The sequence below is a fragment of the Esox lucius genome, chromosome 1 (genome assembly GCF_011004845.1).
Source record: "Esox lucius isolate fEsoLuc1 chromosome 1, fEsoLuc1.pri, whole genome shotgun sequence".
In the NCBI taxonomy this organism is placed as follows: Eukaryota; Metazoa; Chordata; class Actinopteri; order Esociformes; family Esocidae; genus Esox; species Esox lucius.
Genome location: NC_047569.1, coordinates 15,249,546 through 15,271,961, shown reverse-complemented (window position 1 = coordinate 15,271,961; position 22,416 = coordinate 15,249,546). Strand labels below are relative to the sequence as shown.

Below are 22,416 nucleotides of genomic sequence, written 5' to 3'. Positions count from 1 at the left end.
GTGTATATATATATATATATATATATAAATATATACACACATATGTGTTGTTGTTGTGCACAACTGTTAGTGTCTCTACTTGTTTCTGCAGTGTGTGTGTGTGTGTGTGTGTGTGTGTGTGGCGTATATTTATTCTACTGTGTGTGTGTTTGTGTTGCAGTTCCTATGTTGTTCTACTAGGCTGACTGCAGGCTTGAGGCAGAGGAAGGCCAGCAAGCAGACAGACAGAGAACCAGACAGACAGACAGACAGAGAACCAGTCAGACATTTCTGACAATATACTGCACTGAATCTAGAATTTTGCAATATTATTTTTGTGCTAGTGTTTTTACCTCAAGGTGTGTAAGAAAGAAGCAGGCAGGCAGTAAGATAACCAGGCCAGAGAAAAGCAGGCAGACAGGCAGGCCAGCAGGAAAGCCAGGCAGCCACAGAGAAGCAGGCCGACAGCCCTGAACATTAACCTGAGCTGAAGGCAACACTGACTGGATAAGAAAGGGAACAGGCCTTCACTGTCCACTGGACCATTAAATCTGTCATGTTCACTTCCAAACACACACACACACACACTCTCTCTCTCCCCCTGCTGTACACAAACACCCCCCATACACCCACCAACAGCTAATTCTTGTTGTTTTACTGCAGTGCTGTGGGCTACAGAAGTTTTGTTTCGGTTGCGGTGCGAGAGACAATGCCGAAACAACTCTCCAGCCCAAACACACAGACAGCCATAGACTCCTGACGGCAGCTCTTTTGGCCAGTGGCTGTCTGTGTGGCCACACAATCTGCTTCCTGGTCCATCTGTGAATTCCATTCATTCTATTATTTTCCTCAACACGTTTTAACATTCTGATTCTGTTTGGTACATCAGAGCTCATATTCCTGCTCATATGAGATTATTCCATACCTGCTGATACACTCCTATACAGAGTGGTCATTACCCACTCAGACAGGAGTTGATTGAGGTTAGTGATGGCCAGGAGCTGAATAAGGGCCCCTACAGGGGCTGTGTGTGGCTGAGCTGATCCATTTGTGTCCCTGCTAAATAATTTACATGTATTCATGAGGCACAGCGTGGCGCCGCTACTCTCTCTGCCTCGCGCTCCAAACACGCGCAGTGAAACGCGCGCACACACGCAAACACGCAAACGCCATCGCGCACGCGGCGCAAATCGCACTACAAACGATTGTGCGAGCTTCTGGTAATAGGAAGCAATACCTCTCGGCAGAGATTTTTCTCTCGCGCGGTACGCCAAACTGAGCGGGAACAGCAGGACTCGACTTTCATCCGCGCGAATGCGAGGAAACGGGAAACGCGTGTGATGTTTTATTCCAACACAAAAATAAGCCAAAGAACATGATGGAGAAATGCAACAGGGGGATTGTAACGGATTGCACCTGCCTTACTGTCGGTGTGTGTGGGGGTGTGTGTGTGTGTAAGTGTTGTCAGCCGTGTCAGAGTGACCGTGGAAGTCGGTGGGTGAGTCAGAGAACTGTGTATTTCGGTGAGACAGTGAGGTGTTTGCGCCTCACTGTGTGTGTGTGTGTTGTTAGAACCCTGACGTGTTCTAGAGTATGTCAAGGACCGTCATTATAGCCAGGCTGCTAACCGAGTCCCTCCATCAGCCCCAGAGAATTTCCATTTAAAAGAGCACTCTGCCTCTTCTCCCTCTACCTCCATCCACTCAGCCTCAATCCCTCTTTCTATTTTGGAGAGCACTCTCCCTCTCTCCCAGCTGCATCTCTCCTCCGTTATAGCCCTCTCTCGCTCATTTGCCTTTAAGCCACTATTCTGAAGTTTTTCGTGTCACTGGTGACCTTCTTTCAGGAAGTGCTCTCGTTCTTTTCTTGAGTGGAGGAATGGCTCTCAGCATTGCTGGTGTGACAGAAATCTTGTGTTTCCAGCAGGGGGTGGGGTGGGTGGGTCCTAGAAGCCAAGCCTACGGCGAAAGGTTTGTCAGAAGAGACAAACTTGAAAACGTTGATTTATGGACTCTTTTACACAGTCGTGCTTTACGTTCTAACGGTACTCCCTGGTGAACAGGCTGCGTAAACGGCACATACCATAGAACTAGCAGACACAGTACTGGTGCTTTGAACACAAGGGAGGGATTGTGTGTTCCAAAGACCTTGTTCGTATCATGTAAAGAGAGAGGGTGGAGCTCTTCATTATGAAGATATAATCCAGGTTAATGGAGATGACAAAGGTCTTTTCCAGGTTAAATAAGATTATAACAGTATTATCCAGGTTCAATGAGATAAAAAAAAAAAGCTATTTTCCAGGTTAAATTCAATTATGAAGTAAAACCCAGGTTATGGGAGATTATAGAGGTATTATCAATTTTCTTGATTAAATCTAAATTGTTCCAACTCTTGCTTAGCAGTTGAAGAGCTCGACGGTGACAAGTGTCCTCGTACAGAAACTTCTCTTGAAGAGATTATAGTTTCCTCCATTTCTCCATATACTCCTCTGACCCCCCACCCCTTTCTCTCTCTCTCTTTCTCTTTCTCTCTCTGTCTCTCTCTCTCTCTTTGCCTCTCTCTCTCTCAGTAATCATCCTCAATCAGCCTCACCTTGAAGCACCACTTCACCTAAAACTCCAATCTCAACTCAGAAAAACTGCAATCTACGACTGGGGATGGAATGTTGGGAATGTAATCACTTTTTCAGGTGTGTGTGGAGAAACAGTGTGTGAGCGCGCGTGCGCGTCTCTGCGTGTGCGAGAGTTAGTGCATGTGCTGCTTGTGTGCTTCTGTACCTGTGGATTTAATCTACACCTCTGTATATCAGCTCCAGTTTTTCAAGACCACTTCTTCCCCCTGACAGAAAAAGGTGAACAGAGGTCGACCCCTCTTCGCTCCTTCCATCCCTCCTTCATTCACTCCCACATTCACTCCTTCCATCCTGTCTCCATCCATCCTTCACAATCAGTCCACCTCCAGGCGACTACAGGAGGTAGAGACAGGTCAAAGGGCTATTCTACCAGACAGTCCCTGTCTTTCCTCAGCGAGTCTTCACACTATTAGATGGAGGGGGAGGGACGAAGGGAAAGATTCCATCTGAGGGAGTTTTAAATGGGAGTAGAGTTGATAAGAGGCCATTCCACAGGAGCGACATAGTGTCTGTGATTACAGCAAAGCCTTATCAGATATCTGGATCAGAGAGAGAGCGAGAGAACGTGAGATAGAAAAATAATGATAGAGATTTAGCTATGGGGGAAATATCATAAGAGAGGAGGAAGCCAGGAGGTGGAGGGGTTAGAAGAAGAGGAAGAGCCAAGTCCTTAATTTTATCCCTCTTCAATCCATCCTCTTCCTCCTCTTCTCTGGGATCAGGCCCCGTGCCCGAGGCGAGCCACCCAGTCTGCCTGGGTTCAGCAGGTTACAGACAATAGTCCTGCCATTCTCAGCGAGACAATATTTTTCCAAGTTAACCTGGACTAAACATAACTTTGCTTCCTACATAATTGTCACCCAGTTACTTACAGTCCACTGAAATACACCCAAAGCAATGTTCTTTTTTCCTCATCCTACAAGAAACAGCAATCAACCGACAGAATTGTCCTCATTCACACGTCCACTTTATCAACACGACTGAATACATTCTGATTACTATTGTTACGGCTTCGCGGAGGGGATCCAAATATTAACAGTCTTTGCCTCGATTGGTTATTTGACAGCACCCGTAGGGTCAGCTTTAATTCTGCGTTAAAGAGAATTAAATCCCTGCTATACACAGCATGGCTGACAGGGAAGAGCACAGAAAAGAACAGAAGGAAGAAAAAGCGTGAGGAAAAAGAAGGATAAACAACGGGTGTTTTTGGGTCTATCTCCAGTATGAAACCTGCTATCATTGGGTCTCGTGGAGCCTGGGGCAGACCAGAACATGGGTCATTACTGGGACAGACAGACACACAGGAATGGGAATCATGTGGAGGATATTTGGGTTGGCTCTGGGTTATTTTGTAATCTATGTCTCACAGACACACACACACACACACAAACACAGTCTGTTCTCTCACACACCCATTCTCTTAATGTTAGGCAGCTATTGATAACCTCACTGGTTCTATCACTACCACGACAGGTGGAGGTGGAGAGATGAAGAAATAAAGGAGCAGAGGGACAAAGAGGTGGAGGGATGGAGAGATGGAGGAATGGAGAGGTGGAGGGACAGAGAGGTGGAGGGATGGAGAGGTGGAGGGACAGAGAGGTGGAGGGATGGAGAGGTGGAGGGATGGAGAGGTGGAGGGATGGAGAGGTGGAGGGATGGAGAGATGGAGGAATGGAGAGATGGAGGAATGGAAAGAAATGTGAAAGCAACAATTCAAATTAAATCAAAACAGGTTATTTGGAGAGCAAGATGTGGAGGGAATGCACCATTCTGTGTGGGTGTGTGTGTGTGTGTGTGTACACAGTATGTGAGTGTATGTGGGGGTTTGACTGACTGCTCCAGATTTAAGAGATCTACCTGGATTAAAGAACGACTAGGAAAGTGAAAAGAGAAACAGAAGTATGGTGAAAAAGTTTGAACTTCCTACCCACAATCTGCCTAACAGAGGGAAGCAGCCTTGCAGTGATACAGGGATTTTAAAGGCCTTGCCCCTACAGACTGACAAGAGGCTGCAGTCATTTGCCGTTTGTTGTTCCAGTAGAAGGTTGGCAGTACTACATGTCCTTTAATCTGTGACCATGACATCTCCCCCCACATCACCTCACCACCACCACCTTCTCAACCCTGGCTAGAGGGAGTGGAGACATGCTCTTCCTATGTCTCATCGTACACATCGAAAATTTGCCAAATCCAAAGGACAATTCTACCTTTTTGGGACATTTCACTGGTCCCTACAAGGAAATTGAAGGATGGTACATCCCGTCAAGCTGCAGTTTTTACAAATCCAGAGAAGACTAGTCAACCTGGCTATCCGGCGAGTCCAACGGCACTATTGGACCATATGGGACAACTATATCTACCTGCCACATCAAGCAATCGCCACAATAAGTCAACACAAAACACGACTCCATTCGTTTTTAGATCAGGCAGGAGGTTCAATCATCCAATGACGCCATTGGTTGAAAGTTCCTGGTGACATCTTTCAGAAATACTGTTGCGGTGCATAACTATATTTAGGATCAGAAATAGCTGGACCCTGACACAAGTTTTGTTATTTTGGCTGTTTACCGAAATATATTCAAGTTACAGTTAAATAATGAATTTGGGTTTAAAGTGCAGTCTCTCAGATTTAATTAGAGATTATTCACATCCAAATGAGCAATTGACTCAAAATCTGTTTCATGGACAGGGCTATTCCTTCAATATTTCTCCATCAATTAAGCAGGTAAGGTCTGGTGTTGATTCCAGGTGAGGCATTCACATTTGGAAGCTGTTGCTGTGAACCCATAACATGCTGTCAAAGGAGCTCTCAATGCAAGTCAAACAGGCCATCCAAAAGTGTGAAGAAAGAAAAGATCCATCAGAGAGATACCAGGACCATTAGGAGTGGCCAAATCAACAGTTTGGTACATTCTGAGAAAAGAATAATGCACTGGTGAGCCCTACAACACAAAAAGGCCTGGATGAACAGTGGTAGATGATTGTAGGACCCTTTCCACTGTAAAGAAAAATCCCTTCACAACATCCAGCCAAGTGAAGAACACTCTCCAGGAGGTAGGCATATCATTATCCAAGTCTACCACAAGGTGCAAACCATTCATAAGCCTCAATAATAGAAAGGCCAGATAGACTTTGCCAAAAAACATCTAAAAAAGCCAGCCCATTTCTGGAACAGCATTCTTTGGACCGATGAAACTAAGATCTGGACCGATGAAACTAAGAACAGCTTATGGCACTGGGTCACTAGTGTTTATTGATGATGTGACAGAAGCAGCCGGATGAATTCTGAAGTATATAGGGATGTATTGTATGCTCAGATTCCAAGTTGACTGGATGGCGCTTCACTTTTGTTGCAATTCCTAAACATTTCATATTATATATTGAAAGTTGAAAGTCTGCACTTCAAGTGCATCTTGGCTGTTTCATTTCAAATCCACTGTGGCGGCTTACAGAGCCAAAATTATGAACATTGTGTCAGTTTCCAAATATTTCCGGACGTAACTGTACATCTGACACACCCGCAATTATGCAGAGAGACACAAACATTGCAGGAAACAAACACTTTAAGTACAGAGCAAAGGTATGGGTTAAGCTTATGTTTAGGGTTAGTTAAGGAAAAATATTTTATTGAATGGAAATAGGTGTTTCAGTCCTCAGAAGAATAGGAAAACAAAACTGTGTGTGTGTGTCTATTTCTATCAATTCTTAGAAGTTTCAGTTCCTATTCAGTCCCAATGAACACTGTGAGCACTTGTTTTGCAGCCTGTCTTGTTCATCCTTCTGACTTGTGAAGAGGTGTTTAGAGGATGTGTTGTTGGTACACTGGTGTTCATTACAAGAGCTATTTGACAGCTCTTTCCCAAAGGCGTAAGAGACGCACAAACACACGCACACAGAAACACACACACACAGACACACACAGACACACACAGAAACATACACAGATATACACACGCCCACCCCTAGACACTTTGAAACTATTCTGAAAAACACAGACACTTGATTGCTGGCAGATTTAAGAGGCGCCAGCTGAATCAAAGGCGTTCAGAGAGACACGGAAAGACACGGCTCACCGTGGAGACCCGCGTGCATCGCCACGTCCCGGCACTCATGAACGTCTCACCTTGCCAGCCTGGTTTGCAGACAGGTTTAACGTCAATGTGCACCGCCACACTCTCGGATGACCTCTTCTGTCCGCAGTCAAAGGCTGTGACCAGGACCTCATACTGCCGCTGCTTATCAAAGCTCAGCTTCTCCGTGTTCCTGATGTTACCTACAGTGAGGGGAGAGGGCCGAGGTGATTGAAGGTCAGATGGGAGGTCACAATGAAAAGGCTACAATCTAGGATTGGAAAAAAGAAACAGCAATAGTTTTGCTGCACAGGCTGTTGTCCCCACTTGGCTGTGCATTCATCAGTGTTTGTGTTCTCCATCCCTCTGTAACAGGGCATGTCCCTTCGTACTCTATCCACCTCTATGTTATGTCGCTGGTATCTGCACCCAGATGCCATTCCACTGCCTGCACACACGCACAAAATAACTCATTTTCCGTCTGAGATTTCCCCGTCTGATTGCAACATCAACAAACCTGTGTCAACAGCCAAAACACTCGATGACCAATGACAAGTGTACAGAGCTAATGAATGCCCCCCTATCCCATGTTTTAACAGCAGACAAGTGGCTCTCTTATTCTATCCTTCTCTTCTCTCTGTCTTTTCTCCAAACTTCTCCCTCTCCTCTTCTTTCCATCCTTCCACTCCTATTCTCCTCTCTAACCATCTCTCTATCCTCTTTTCTCCTTCCACTCTTCTTCCTCTTTTTTTCTTTCTTATGACTTGTTCATTCCGTGTCTCTCGCTTTCACTCTCCCCCTGTGTGGTTGTTAAGAGCACTCTGGCCAGGCCCCATGCACCACTCAGCCTGAGAGCTCTGTGAAGGGAAGCCAAGTGCCAGTCGCACAAGACAGTGAGAAGACTATGGACATCGGAGCGGACAGAGCTGGTCTGGTCCACTGTCGCTCCATTATAGATGAAGCAGGAAGAGGAAAGGGAACCTGTACCTGATATCTGATATGGCCTCTGGGAGGGACATCCGTCGATGGGCTTCCCATGTGTGTTCACTGGGTGTATTTGTGTTTGTGTGTGTGCGCGCAAGCGCTTTCATTATTAGTATCTTCTTATTTTATTGTGTGCAGTTATATTATTGAACCCACTGTAACAGTATTCAACAAATTGTTACAGTATTCAACCTTGTGTTACATTATTCAAACATGTGCTGCAGTATTCAACCCACTGTAACAGTATTTAACCCACTGTAACAGTATTCAACCCACTGTTACTATATCCAACCCACTGTTACTGTATTCAAACTTGTGTTACAGTATTCAACCCACTGTTACAGCGTTCAACTTTGTGTTACAGTATTCAACCCACTGTTACAGAGTTCAACTTTGTGTTACAGTATTCAACCCAATTTTATAGTATTCAACCCACTGTTACTGTATTCAGCCCACTGTTCGTATCAGGAATAAAACATGTGTGGCTGAGGGAGGAAATTATTTTCTCAGCTGAACATTAATTGAAAATCCCTACACCAAAACGGAACCGACATAAAAATCCCTCAGCCCAGCAGTGAGGTTACGCCACGGTCCAACGCATTTACTAACCGTTACGGTCGATGGCGAAAGGCGTGTTGCCGGTAGTGATCTGGTAGTTACAAATCTGGCTGTACTGTGGAGAACAGTCTAGGTCTGTAGCCTCCACCTGCAGGATGCTGTCGTAGATCTTCCCCTCCGTCACCGCTGCGTGGTACTGGCCCTCCCGGAACACGGGAGAGAACTCATTAACGTCATTCACCTGGATGTGAACCACCGCTCTGTGGACAGCAAGGAGAAAGAGAGAGGAGATGGAGGAGGGGAGGCACAGGTCAATGCAGGAAGACGGCTCTCTGGTTAGACTGGACACAAATAACCAAGGGGAAGCCATGCTGTGTTTCGCAACAAGATCAACCTCTGATTCGGGTCCAATCAGGTGGACTGGTGTCGGAATACGACAGGTTGGGGAAATCTGCCAGAAGATCCCAACCAGAGCAGCTTGTTTGAGACGTAGTTTATGTAAACATTTTAAGATTGTGAGATCCTTTGACAAGATTCACTCAGATATCTGATGAATGAAGTTACTTGATGGAAGCATGGTCCGCTACATTTACGGAACGTACTATTTCTATTGACTGTTTCTCATGATTGTGCCATATTATGCACAGTGAGTTGCCCCACTTATCGTCTGGTAAAATGTTTTAGCACATTTTATTTACCTTCACTGTAAGTGTTTTCTGTCATGTCCATGGTAGAAAATCATAGAATGCAATATACTCTAAATGTGTTTCACAGCATTCAGTCTGTTAATTGCATTGCATTATAGGTCAAATTAAGTAAAAGTACTGTTAAAACTTGAAGCCTAATTGAACACCTCTTGTAAAATGTAACATCATAGAGTTTCTAAACCTAGAGACGCAACAACACAGAAGTTATGTGAATGCTTGCAAAAAGGCCAAGCAGGTCTGACAGACATGAAAAGGGTTTTGGAGGAAAGCAAAAAATGTGTCCACTAGTTGATATGTGTTAAGTAGCTGAAACTGCCATTACAAGATTCATAAGAATGTGACAATTGTGGTTACATTTTTATATATATATATATATACATATATACACATATATACACAAATACACATATATACACATATATATAGACATACAATGGGGAGAACAAGAATTTGATACACTGCCGATTTTGCAGGTTTTCCTACTAAGCATGTAGAGGTCTGTAATTTTTATCATAGGTACACTTCAATTGTGAGAGACGGAATCTAAAATCCAGAAAATCACATTGTATGATTTTTCAATAATTAATTCACATTTTATTGCATGACATAAGTATATGATCACCTACCAACCAGTAAGAATTCCGGCTCTCACAGACCTGTTAGTTTTTCTTTAAGAAGACCTCCTGTTCTCCACTCATTACCTGCATTAACTGCACCTGTTTGAACTTGTTACCTGTATAAAAGACCCCTGTCCACACACTCAATCAAACAGACTCCAACCTCTCCACAATGGCCAAGACCAGAGCTGTGTAAGGACATCAGGGATAAAATTGTAGACCTGCACAAGGCTGGGATGGGCTACAGGACAATACACAAGCAGCTTGGTGAGAAGGCAACAACTGTTGGCACAATTATTCGAAATTGGAAGAAGTTCAAGATGACGGTCAATCTCCCTTGTCTGGGGCTCCATGCAAGATCTCACCTTGTGGGGCATCAATGATCATCAGGAAGGTGAGGGATCAGCCCAGATCTACACGGCAGGACCTGGTCAATGACCTGAAGAGAGCTGGGACCACAGTCTCAAAGAAAACCATTAGTAACACACTACACCGTCATGGATTAAAATCCTGCAGCGCACGCAAGGTCCCCCTGCTTAAGCCAGCGCATGTCCAAGCCCATCTGAAGTTTGCCACTGACCATCTGGATGATCCAGAGGAGGAATGGGAGAAGGTCATATGGTCTGATGAGACAAAAATAGAGCTTTTTGGTCTAAACTCCACTCGCCGTGTTTGGAGAAAGAAGGATGAGTACAACCCCAAGAACACCATCCCAACTGTGAAGCATGGAGGTGGAAACATCATTCTTTGGGGATGCTTTTCTGCAAAGGGGGCAGGACGACTGCACCGTATTGAGGGGAGGATGGATGGGGCCATGTATCACGAGATCTTGGCCAACAACCTCCTTCCCTCAGCAAGAGCATTGAAGATGGGTCATGGCTGGGTCTTCCAGCATGACAACGACTTGAAACACACAGCCAGGGCAACTAAGGAGTGGCTCCGTAAGAAGCATCTCAAGGTCCTGGAGTGGCCTAGCCAGTCTCCAGAGCTGAACCCAATAGAAAATCTTTGGAGGGAGCTGAAAGTCTGTATTGTCCAACGACAGCCCCGAAACCTGAAGGATCTGGAGAAGGTCTGTATGGAGGAGTGGGCCAAAATCCCTGCTGCAGTGTGTGCAAACCTGGTCAAGAACTACAGGAAGCATATGATCTCTGTAATTGGAAATACAGGTTTCTGTAACAAATATTAAGTTCTGCTTTTCTGATTTACCAAAATCGCATGTCATGCAATAAAATGCAAATTAATTACTTAAAAATCATACAATGTGATTTTCTGGATTTTTGTTTTAGATTCCGTCACTCACAGTTGAAGAGTACCTATTAAAAAATTACAAACTTCTACATGCTTTGTAAGTGGGAAAACCTGCAAAATCGGCAGTGTATCAAATACCTGTTCTCCCCACTGTATGTTGCCCATTTAGCTAGCAGGCTAAATTATCTAGTTCCTGAGCTTAAGTTCACACATGCCTGTTCGATCTCGTCAAAATCTTGCTGTGTGACCAAGAACAACATTGTGAGAGGCATAAACTCCCAGAACTTTGTGAGAGGCATAAACTCCCAGGACTTTGTGAGAGGCATAAACTCCTGGGACATTGTGAGAGGCATAAACTCCCGGGACTTTGTGAGAGGCATAAACTCCCGGGACATTGTGAGAGGCATAAACTCCCGGGACATTGTGAGAGGCATAAACTCCCAGTACATTGCAAAGCCGAGAGTTTTGTAGAGAGATTAACAGATTTGGATCAGTCAATTGTCACATCAACGATCACCTAGATAGCAATGATGTTAGGTTAGCCTATCATAGCGGAAAAATAAAACAACCATAATGACAGAAAGAAGTCAATAGGTTAGGTATGTAATCCATGTTTTAATCCCTGGCACACTTTCCTAATACAAACGTTTATGATATTGTGGCCGAAATTCTATCAAAATCAGACTATATCAGAATCGTATAATATATTGACATTTTTTTTAAGCATGGTTTTGTAGGATTTGTTGAATACATCACAAGTCATGGTACCAATATCATTCTCATGAGTAATGTTTGAACCATCTATAATTGACTTTGTTGAGCATTAACATCAATTAATGGCTGTATAGATTCTTGGTTCAATCAAGCAAAGATGGGGTGACCAGCTGTTCAGAAAGAGTGCATTGAGTTTTGCTGACACACACGTTTACTATCCTTGTGTGGACAAATATTATTCCCATAAAAAATTATTCCCATTAAAAAATAAACTGTACACCCCACATACACACACACACACACACACACACAGACCATCAGCTTGATATGTCCATTGTCATATGTCTTTAACAGAGTTACAGACCTGCTGATACTTAGGGGGAGAGGAGCTGACAAATCCAAACTGAGGAGGAACACCTGATGAGGCGCTGACATCTCTGTACCGGGTCATAGATTTGACATCTCTCAACGGGTCATAGATTTGAATCCACAATCCATGTGGTAAATGTAGATATACAGTCTTGAACTGTCTCTCTTTCAGTCCTACTCTTCTTCTCTCTCCACCTCTCCCACTTAATTTTCTCTCTGCCGTATTAATGCTAAACATTTGCTACATTTGGATTAAGATAGTGCCATTTAAAACAACACAAGAGATACATTCTTAAAGTATGAGATCCAAAGCCCGGTCAGATATCCTCTTAAAATATGAGATCCAAAGCCCGGTCAGATATCCTCTTAAAGTGTGAGATCCAAAGCCTGGTCAGATATCCTCTTATAATGTGAGATCCAAAGCCTGGTCAGATATCCTCTTAAAGTATGATATCCAAATCCCAGTCAGATATCCTCTTAAAGTATGAGATCCAAAGCCCAGTGAGACATCTGCTGGGCCCGTGACGCCACATGGACAACAACGGGGAACCGCCATAATGCATTTTCACACCGTCTTATCTTTCTCTGTCAAAGCGCACTGTGCATTCCTTTCCCTAAACATAAACACACACACTCAATTGTCTACACACTCAAAGTCTACACTATTGATGCACGGACAAAACACACACACACACATACACACAAAACAACGACTGCCGCTAACCCGGCAGTAACAGTGGCGCAGTCAGTTAGACGGCAGCCAGCGGTGGTGAGCAGTGACTCCCTCTCTGCAACTTGTCCTGTCATATTTGTGTGCTCCTCTCATAAACAACTCCCCCTCCTCCTGCAGACACCCCATCTGGAGGGGAGCAGACATATGTCACAACCCGTTGAGGACTGGAGGGACGGAGGGAGGGAGAGGGAGATGGAGGGGATGGAGAGGGAGAAGGTTGGGGGGGGGTGGTACTTTCAAACATCTGGATGAAAACAGACGCCTGGTTCACTTTCATTATCAAGCGCCAGCGGTGTTATGAGGTGAAGAGTGTGTTCGTGTGTGTGTTTGTGTTCGAGCGGCGGGCGCGGTGCCAGGCCTGTTCAAGCCTCAATCTCTGGGTATGTCACAAAGCTGACGAAGAAGAATCCAACTTGAGTTGTCTCGAATACCCACAACTGGGTCCTAATGACCAGGGTAGAGAAACAGCCACATCAACCAGCCTTTAGCGTCCACATTAGCGGATAAAGACAGGAGCAAGGGGGTCTTGTCTGCTACATGGCGATATGGAGACCAATCTACAGAAATCCAAAGAGACTCGTGTGTGTCTATGTGACAGGCTAATCCTGGCGTTTATCATGACCCGACGTGGCGCCTTGTTCCTTCTCGGTCTCAGCAGATCCTCGGGTGGCAATTCCACCATGTCTGTCAGGTCCTATGGATTTCCAGATCGTTGACGGATGCTGCAGACGCAGGAAATGTGTGGCTGCTTATTATGCCGGCATATTAATGGGCCTCTCCATGGAAAACGGTCACTGTCTCGTGTCCCCCACGCCAAACACGTGTGACCAGACGTTAGTTGCGAAGGCGCGACCATGGCACGGGGAGGCGGGCTGACATTTCCTGGTCCACTCTGCTAACATACAGACGTGTGCAGATCCACTTCAGGGCATACTACTGTCCTGTACCTGTCACCGACTTATCTTCTATAACACAATGCATCCTGACAGCTTATGCTAACGAGCGACAGCTCTTGGCTCACATTCTCTTCGCTCCTTTGAGTGTGTGTGTGTTTGTGTTTGTATGTGGGTGTGAGTGTGTTTGCGCGTGCATGTGTGTGATTTTGTGTGTGAGTGAGTGGTTGTGTGTGTGTGAGTGCACAGGAACGTGCGTCTTTCTCGGCCGTGGTTTGGGAAGGCGCTGCCATCCATCGAGAGAACGAGTCGTGCCCAAACCTCGGACGGAGGAGGTCAGGAACACGCATTCTTTTTTCGTGTCACAACGTTTCAGAAGTGACAAGCTGAATGACGCGAAGACCTGCGTGACGACCTCTATGAGGGTAGAAATATGGGTGGATATAGAATAGGCTGAATTAGCCTGGCAAATCACCCTGACAACCAGATGGTCAGGGGTTAACATCCTGAAGGGCCCGCCATGATCGATGCCCACACTTAACCCAGGCGGGCATTTATTAAACCTCTGCCAACAGCCTTTCAGCTCTTAACCCCAGGCTAATACATCTACCATGACGGCTAAGTTAAAGGACATGGGACACTGTCATCGAGGAAGAGAGAGGAATGGTCACGCATGCTTGAAATAGGTTGTGCGCACACAGCTATTGACATTTATTGACAGCATGTGAAAGCGCTAGCGTGTGGTGCTTTTGCAACTGATCACGCATATAAATAATTGTTACATAGGGCTTTAAAAAAAAAAAAGGTTTCATCAAATTGAACTGAACAGAGGTCTGTTATTGACTTTCAATGTAAAGTGCTCTGATTCTGTCCAGGGGGACAAAACGCCTCGCTGTGACTCAGTGGCCGACAAAGATAGACATTCTTTGTTGCCATAGTGATTGGCATTACATAACATGCGTTTACAATAAACTAGGAGTGACAATACATCCCATAATCCAATGGCAACTGAATGGAAAGTTCAGGGTTTCTTATTTTCAGGAAGAGAAAATTGTCTGCTCTAGGTGCCTTTCAATTACAAAGCCCTGAAGACATTCGACATTTGTTTGATTGAAGGCCAGTTAGCACCACAGCACCATGACTGTTAGCATCATAGCACCATGACTGTTAGCATCATAGCACCATGACTGTTAGCACCACAGCACCATGACTGTTAGCATCATAGCACCATGACTGTTGTCACCATAGCACCATGACTGTTAGCACCACAGCACCATGACTGTTAGCACCACAGCACCATGACTGTTAGCATCATAGCACCATGACTGTTAGCATCATAGCACCATGACTGTTGTCACCATAGCACCATGACTGTTGTCACCACAGCACCATGACTGTTAGCACCACAGCACCATGACTGTTAGCACCACAGCACCATGACTGTTAGCACCACAGCACCATGACTGTTAGCACCACAGCACCATGACTGTTAGCACCACAGCACCATGACTGTTAGCACCACAGCACCATGACTGTTAGCATAATAGCACCATGAATGTTGGCATCATAGCACCATGACTGTTAGCACCACAGCACCATGACTGTTAGCATAATAGCACCATGAATGTTGGCATCATAGCACCATGACTGTTAGCACCATAGCACCATGACTGTTAGCACCACAGCACCATGACTGTTCACACCATAGCACCATGACTGAAGGAGCATTACCTTTGTTTTCTGGCATTCATACAGTCTCACAGTTCCGTGAATAAATGGTTAAGTATCCAAAGAGATTGAGAGGATAATTATGTAGCCTCATTTAATACTCTCTCCCTTTCTTGCTTTTCTCACTGCATATGAGAGAGCACATAAAGGAGGACATGTTTTTATATTACACAAGAGAGAGAAACAGGAGGAGAGCAGAGGGTGGCCATAACAGGACAGAGCGAGGCAGATGGAAAGAGAGGGGGAGAGAAAAGGGGAGGGAGGGTGGGTAAGACAGTTTAAGCGTGGTGCTCCTGTGTCATCTCTGATCCGGCGGCCTGTTCTCTTTAGCTGGTAATTTTCTCGACTGCTCCCCTTCTGTGACACTGACATGTCATGGGTAATTTGGACTGAGCCCCAGGCTGGGATTCTTATTCTCCTCTAAATCTGAGAGCTACGCCAACTGACGCTCTCCTCTCCTCTGCAGCCCTGAGAAGACCAGACTGCTCCTCTGGGACAAAGACAAGAGTAGGAACGAAAGTGAGGGACTAGCTGTTAAGTCAAAGACTGTGGTCCCTGACTGCTCACACAGAACCTGTATAGCTACATTTAAAATATGCATACAGCTCCGGAAAAAACTAAGAGACCACTGCACCTTTTTCTTTCTTTTCCAAAAAAAGTCGAAAAGGAAGGTTTTGAGTGAGGAACAGAAGGGTTCAAATTAAGAGACCACTGCAAATTTAACACTTCTGTTCCTCACTCAAAACCTTCCTTTAAAGGAAAAAATATGGTGCAGTGGTCTCTTAATTTTTTGCGGAGCTGTATATAATATGAAGGAGGAAGAAGGACGAAGGACAACATTTACTTCTAACATACAGTAAATGCTGCTTTAATTCAAGGCCATGTATGTGTGAGCATGAGTGTGTTTGTTTGTAGGAGATTATTTTGTCTGTGCAAGCTTCTGTTCAAAGTAAAAAAATCTATTAATTAACCAGTGTTTTTTTGTTTCTTTGAAAGTGGGTGAACTATAAAAGGACAAGAAGTTTGTTGGCTTGGCTCACAGTGAGGGGGAAGCATAGAAAACTGATGAGTCAAAATACAAATTCATGTTGCCTCAAAAATGCCAACCATTGCTTAATCGGCAATACCTGTATGCTGTGAGTTGGGTGACTTCAGAAGGATACGAAATGGAGGGAGTGTGTAAATGTCTGTACATTCAGATAAATATGTGCTGAATTTGAATAAGCCTGTTGAGTAAAATTACAGATATGTTGACACACAAAACCATGGATAATTTTCTTATTTGCCAGCATGCTCTTTTTTATTGTTGTTTGCTTCAATATCTGCATTTCTGCAAGGACACTGATTAGTTGATTTATTATTCAGAGTATATATTACACATAAATAACATATGGGCCCATTTACGAAAAAGAATGGCAAACTGTGAGTAATTTAACTTTTTCTTCCATTACTAAAATGGCTGATGCAGTTTAGATGATTTAGGAAGGCTCAACAATCAATCTTCCCAGCACCGGCAGTTATTATCAATGCAGGTTGCGGATGATTAAAAGTCCCAAATGTTGAATATCCTGGCTCTTGGCTAGATTCCAAAAGGAACTACTATTCCACATTGCAAGCCAGATTTGAGGTTGAGTCAAGACATAACTCTAGGGCTGTAGGATAGGATTGCTTAAACTGACATAGAGGTTGATACCGACATACCAAACATACCATGCTAATAAATAATATGGATTCATCTTTCTGTTTTAAGGCAACAAGCTGCGATAGGATTTTCAGTTTGCCCCACATTTGATCCAAGCAAATCTCAGCTGGTTGCCTTACAACTGAATGTTGAATCCATAGTCTGTGTTCCAATGCTGAGCGGGGTGAGAGGGCTGAGCACAAACAATGTAAAGGGAGACACAAAGCGTGGGAATGACACCATGGAGAAAACCATTTCAGAGGAAACTCAGTTTGGTACCGTCTGGTGACTCATTTTTATCAGAGCACGACATTAAAATAGTTTACTGGCTGTGTTTCCATGGTACACAACAGGGAGGAAGCCCGGGAGACAGTCAGAAACAGACATTAAAGTGAGGATAGGACAAATATGTTTTGGACTAGCCAGAATGGCATCCTCTCCCGTTACTCTTGCTCGGCTTATTCAAATCCACAGGCTTCAGTAAGACAGGCGGACTCCCGGTCGTGTTTCATCCCGCCTCCAATACTCACTTGTGGGACTTCTTCCCCCCGGTGCCCCCGGGACCCGCTCCGCAGTCGTGTGCTTGGATGATGAACGTGTACTCCTTCTGCAGCTCACAGTCCACCAGGCCTCGCGCCCTGAGCTGGCCCTCGCCGGACGTCCCGTTCAGGACCACCGCCTCGAACGGCGCCTCAACGCCATGGATCTTGAAAGCACAGATCTCACCTTGACAAAAATAGGGAGGAGAGGAGAGAGTTGAGGGACAGTGTGTTTAACAGCCAGGGCCATTTCTAGGCATAAGCAACAAAGTGGTCGCTAAGGGCCCCTGCCCGCTAAGGTGCCTCCAACCGCTAAGGAGCCCCAGACCACTAGGGGAGAGGGGGCCCCAAATCAAGTTTTGCTTAGGGCCCCAAAAGGTTAGAGCCGCCACTGTTAACAGAGCTTTTCTGTCTGATCTCAAAATCAGGAAATAGCATTTGGGGGGTGGACTGGTTTGTTGGTTTATGTAACCCAATTCCAAAAAGTTGGGACGCTGCGTGTAATGTAAATAAAAACAGAATGCAATGATTTGCAAATAATTTAAACCTTATAATCAATAGATAATATTACAAACACAACATATCAAATGTTGAAACAGAGACATTTTATTGTTTTATGAAAAATATATGCCCACTTTGAATTTGATGCGTGACTTGCACATCTGTAAAGGCAGTATTAATAATGAACAATATATTCAGGTTTTGGAGCAACATATGCTGCCATCCAGACAACATATTCTTCAGGGAAGGCCTTGCTTATTTCAGCAAGACAATGCCAAACCACATTCTACACATATCACAACAGCATGGCTCTGTTGTAAAAGAGTCTGGGTGCAAAACTGGCCTGCCTGCAGTCCAGACCTGTCACCAATTGATAAACATTTGGTGCATAATGAAACGACGAATACGACAAAGGACACCCCCAACTGTTGAGCAGCTGAAATCCTATATCAAGCAAGAATGGGAAGTAATTTCACCTTCAAAACTACAGCAATTGGTCTTTTCAGATTCCAAACGCTTAGAGTGTTGTTAAAAGAAGAGGAAATGCAACACAGTGGTAAACATGCCCCTGTCCGAACTTTTCTGAAACGTGTTGCTGGCGTCAAAATCAAAATGGGCATGTCTTTTTCCAAAAACAATAAAATGTCTCAGTCTTAACATTTGATATGTTGTCTTTGTACAGTATTCAATTACAGGGATAAATGATTTGCACGTCATCGCATTGTTATTATTTGCATTTTACGCAGTTTTACAACTTTTACGAAAACGGGGTTGTATGCGAGAGCCACGTGCGCCGTGGTGCGTTTGGGACACCCCATTATTCACATCTGTAGGGGCACCGACTTATACAGCCTGAGCATTAGTACTGTGTAAACAAACTAAGCAGCGTCGGGTGTCTGCCTCGCCCTCTGTTCAAGCACCTCCGGTATTTCCAATTTGTTGCAAGGTTCTGGTTTCATTTAGAGTAAAATAAGGACAATCCCTGCCCGAATGAGAAACTGCACGGACCGACAGAGACTCACAATGGCCACCAGCCCTCACTTTGTTGTTGTCGGTACAGACCTGCCAATGTTGAATCATTTGTAATAGTGGCACTTCAACCCCAGTTCTTGGACCCCCTAAAGATGTGCATGTGAAACCCACATACTACTGAAAAACACAGCCTTTTCCAACCTAATAATGCTGTTAGGTTGGAAAAGATGGCTGCCTCAGCGTGAATTGCAGACTGTGCTGTTATGAGTACTTGGTAATTGGCTGCCCGTCAATAACTAACTTAAAAAAAAAAAAAAAAACTTGACAATCAGGGTTCTCGTTAGGATTTTCTGACAACGGTGGTGCTGATGTAGGCTAAGAGTCTGAAGAAGAAATACTACCCCATATTTCATATTGCAACGAATTGCCATAGACTGTTAAACTGCACTCAAATGGGAGGTTTATAGCGGTCGATAAAAAGACTGGGGCAGGCACTGTCAATTCAGTAGCACAGAGGGAGCTCCGCAGTGTCATTACGCTACATACCTGGATGACTGGACTCAGCAGAGGCATGGCCAAAATCAGGTCGCTTCAATTTGACCTCAGTATTTGAAAGCTTATACTGAGTGGCGTTAATAGGTAAGGTATATATTTTGGTATGAAACTGCCTGTTGAAGATTTCTTAAAACAAGTTTCCTTCTATGCTTTCCATCGTGACGATGGGCTGTTCTCTCTTTTTACAAATTAACTGCATTCACCAGATCATTAGTTTTTTTTAATATAAAGAATGACTGTGAAAGAAATATTACACAATGTCTGCACATTTGGCTATTATCATAGGCCAATTAATTTCTTGATTCATTTATTTAAATATATTATTTGACCTACGAAGCCTATTTTCCTGCCTTTAAACCTTCACCAAGCCCCATCACTGATTTAGCTAACTTGACAGATGTTGCCACACGTCTAGCGGGTGAAGAGCTTCGCCTGAACGTGTGAGTGAGCAGGAATAACTCATATTATTGTATGCACTGAGTAGACTGTCAATTGCCTTGCACTGAAATGTGCAGTAGATACCCCCTCACACTGTAGCAATTACACCAAAGTAAAGTAACAATTAGACCAAAGTAATGCACCCTGCTGCCTTTAAGTGACAGTCTGATATCCAAACCGATTGCCAGCTACAACACTTTGGCCACTTTGGTCATCCCAGAACTCTTATTCACAATCTCACCTATCCAAAACCTAAAATATTTGGGCTTGGCGACCCAACACACCTTTTTAATAAGATATTAGACACAAACACAGATGTTATATTACTCTCCAAACATGTTAATGATTTTGGCAGACCTTAACTTAAACAGACATTTTATTAGGCCTTTCAGAGTAGGCTAACTCTTCTTCCTGCAACTACAGTCCAAACTCTACCCACTGAACTCACCCAACAATAACAGTTCAATATTTCAAACCACTCGTCAAGACAAGTTTGAATATTCAGAAAACTACAAATGATATATTGGCTGAACAACTTGAAAAGAGATCCTTGGAAAACAAACACAAAATGGCCGTTACCCATGTTTTGACTTGCTCTGGTAAATGTGGGAAAGAGAGAATGCATTTCATGCTCTGGTAACTGGTACCTCAGTCAAGGCGGAGCTGGAGAGACAAGGTGTTGCTTCTACTGCTTTCATTCTACAAAATCACAGGGCGAGTTCACATTATCACATGGCCACTGAGTAGCTTAGTTTTAGGACTTCCCATTTCTTGCAGAGTTTCCCTTCTACTTCAACTTGATCAACAACTTCAATGACAGATGGAATTAATAGATTGGATTAATATCGAAAAAGGTAGGATATTTAACCTTGTGTAGCACAAGCTGAATGACTCAAACAGTACAATTGAAACATATAATAAAACGGAAGTAGTTGCTTTACCAGATTAACTCGACCAGCTAGGCTGGCGGAGATTAGCATAAACCATTTGTCGGTATCTCACAATATCAACAGTATATGCCGGTCACAAGCAAAACAAAATCAACAGTCTGAAAGAGATTGTAACCAGTATCTACGGCTTGACCGGTTGTCCTACCTGACACTATTTCAGCAGGGAAAGCAATAATATGAATAAGAACCCAAGAATGGAGCTTATTGGGCCAAGGTCAGTCAGGAACAGGGCTAACGCACTCAATCATTCCACCACTAATCGCTCTCCTAAAGATGCCAAGGACACAGCAAACCAGCCACTGCTCGCACCCAATACCACATATTGTCACCCCAGAACCACCAAGCCATTAACACTTGAGCAACTAAAAGCCTGATAAAAAAAAAACATTACCTCTCAAAGTCACCCTGGTTCGTTTGCGAGACAACCAGGGAACAGCAAATCCATTTACGAAACCAGTCAATCGGGCGGACCAAAACAAAACAGCAAAAAGACTGACATTTATTAGGAGGCTGGACAAACCCTGAGAAGCTGAAAATCACTTAGCACGAGCCGTATACTCTGACCTGTGACGGCTAATTGCGCTGATATCACTATAACTAACAGGAAGGACTAAATTGGATTTGGCTGGAGCTTTGTGTGTGCATCATCGCTGGCCAGTTGTGATAAGAGCAACTTTATTTTCTCCTCGTTCCCTTTCTCTCCCCTTTCATTCCAGCCTGTCATAATCCCATTTTCCCCTCTCTACAGCTGGATTGTTGAAATGACAATTTGTCGACGACTGTGGAGTCAGAAAGAGAGATGGAGAGAGAGAAGAGAATTAGAGGGAGAGAAAGAGAGCTGGAGAAACTGAAAAGGAGTGAAAGACGAGAGAAAGACGAGAGAAAGACGAGAGAGACAAAGAGAGAGATAGAAAGCTTCTTGGTAAGCTGTTAAACGCATCCACTTTGTATTACCTGAACAATGACTTATCAGAATGGACTGATAAATGAGCTGCTACACTGCAGAGAAGCACAGAAGCACAATGCGTGGAAAAATAATCAGAAAACGGTGCTTGGCGACGAGCGAGATAAGAGGCAACATTCTCGATGTGCCACAAAAAAACAACACCTCTGGCAGGAAAATAATCTACTAGCAAACTGTCCCACCCACCTTGATGCATGGCACAGTTGGCAGCCAAAGATCACTGACACCATGCAATCACGCGCTACCACCCGGAGCACCAACACGGGGTCAAGGTAAACGGAGTATGTCCCTAGCACCCCTCACTCCTTTCCAAAGTTAAACGGGCAAACGAATCACACTGTGTCGGTCTGTTCGCTGCTTAGCACATCCCCAGGCTGATACAAGGTGCTGCGGCAGAGGAGAGACCCTGCTGGAGAGATGTATCAGGTCTGCACTGTTCCAGCTTGGCTGAAGCATTGTAGCAGGCATGGACTTTGGGTGGTTGGCAGAGGTGCGGGTCTCGCTAACCTAACCTCAACGCTAAATAGTTAGCAAAAACATACATTGCCCATTTCACATTAGCATTCGATGAGGTACGACCA

At 44.3% G+C, this 22,416-nt stretch overlaps 1 protein-coding gene across 3 annotated transcripts in view; it reads right to left on the bottom strand.

Moving 5' to 3' along the window:
- Positions 1-22,416, bottom strand: part of LOC105018616 (calsyntenin-2) — a 262,824-nt gene that overhangs the window by 54,048 nt on the left and 186,360 nt on the right. Inside the window, exons 1-4 of one of the 3 annotated variants that reach the window (XM_013136860.4) lie at positions 21,263-21,399; positions 17,447-17,642; positions 8,275-8,483; positions 6,735-6,884 (exon numbers count right to left, since the gene is read on the bottom strand). Coding sequence is in view for 2 of the 3 variants with exons in the window: in XM_020050784.3 (XP_019906343.1) it covers positions 6,735-6,884; positions 8,275-8,483; positions 17,447-17,642; positions 20,501-20,546 (601 nt within the window). In the remaining variant the exon portion in view is untranslated. Of the gene's footprint in view, positions 1-6,734; positions 6,885-8,274; positions 8,484-17,446; positions 17,643-20,500; positions 20,570-21,262; positions 21,400-22,416 lie in introns of those variants that run through there. The other 2 variants (XM_020050784.3, XM_013136838.4) reach the window with 2 other exon arrangements.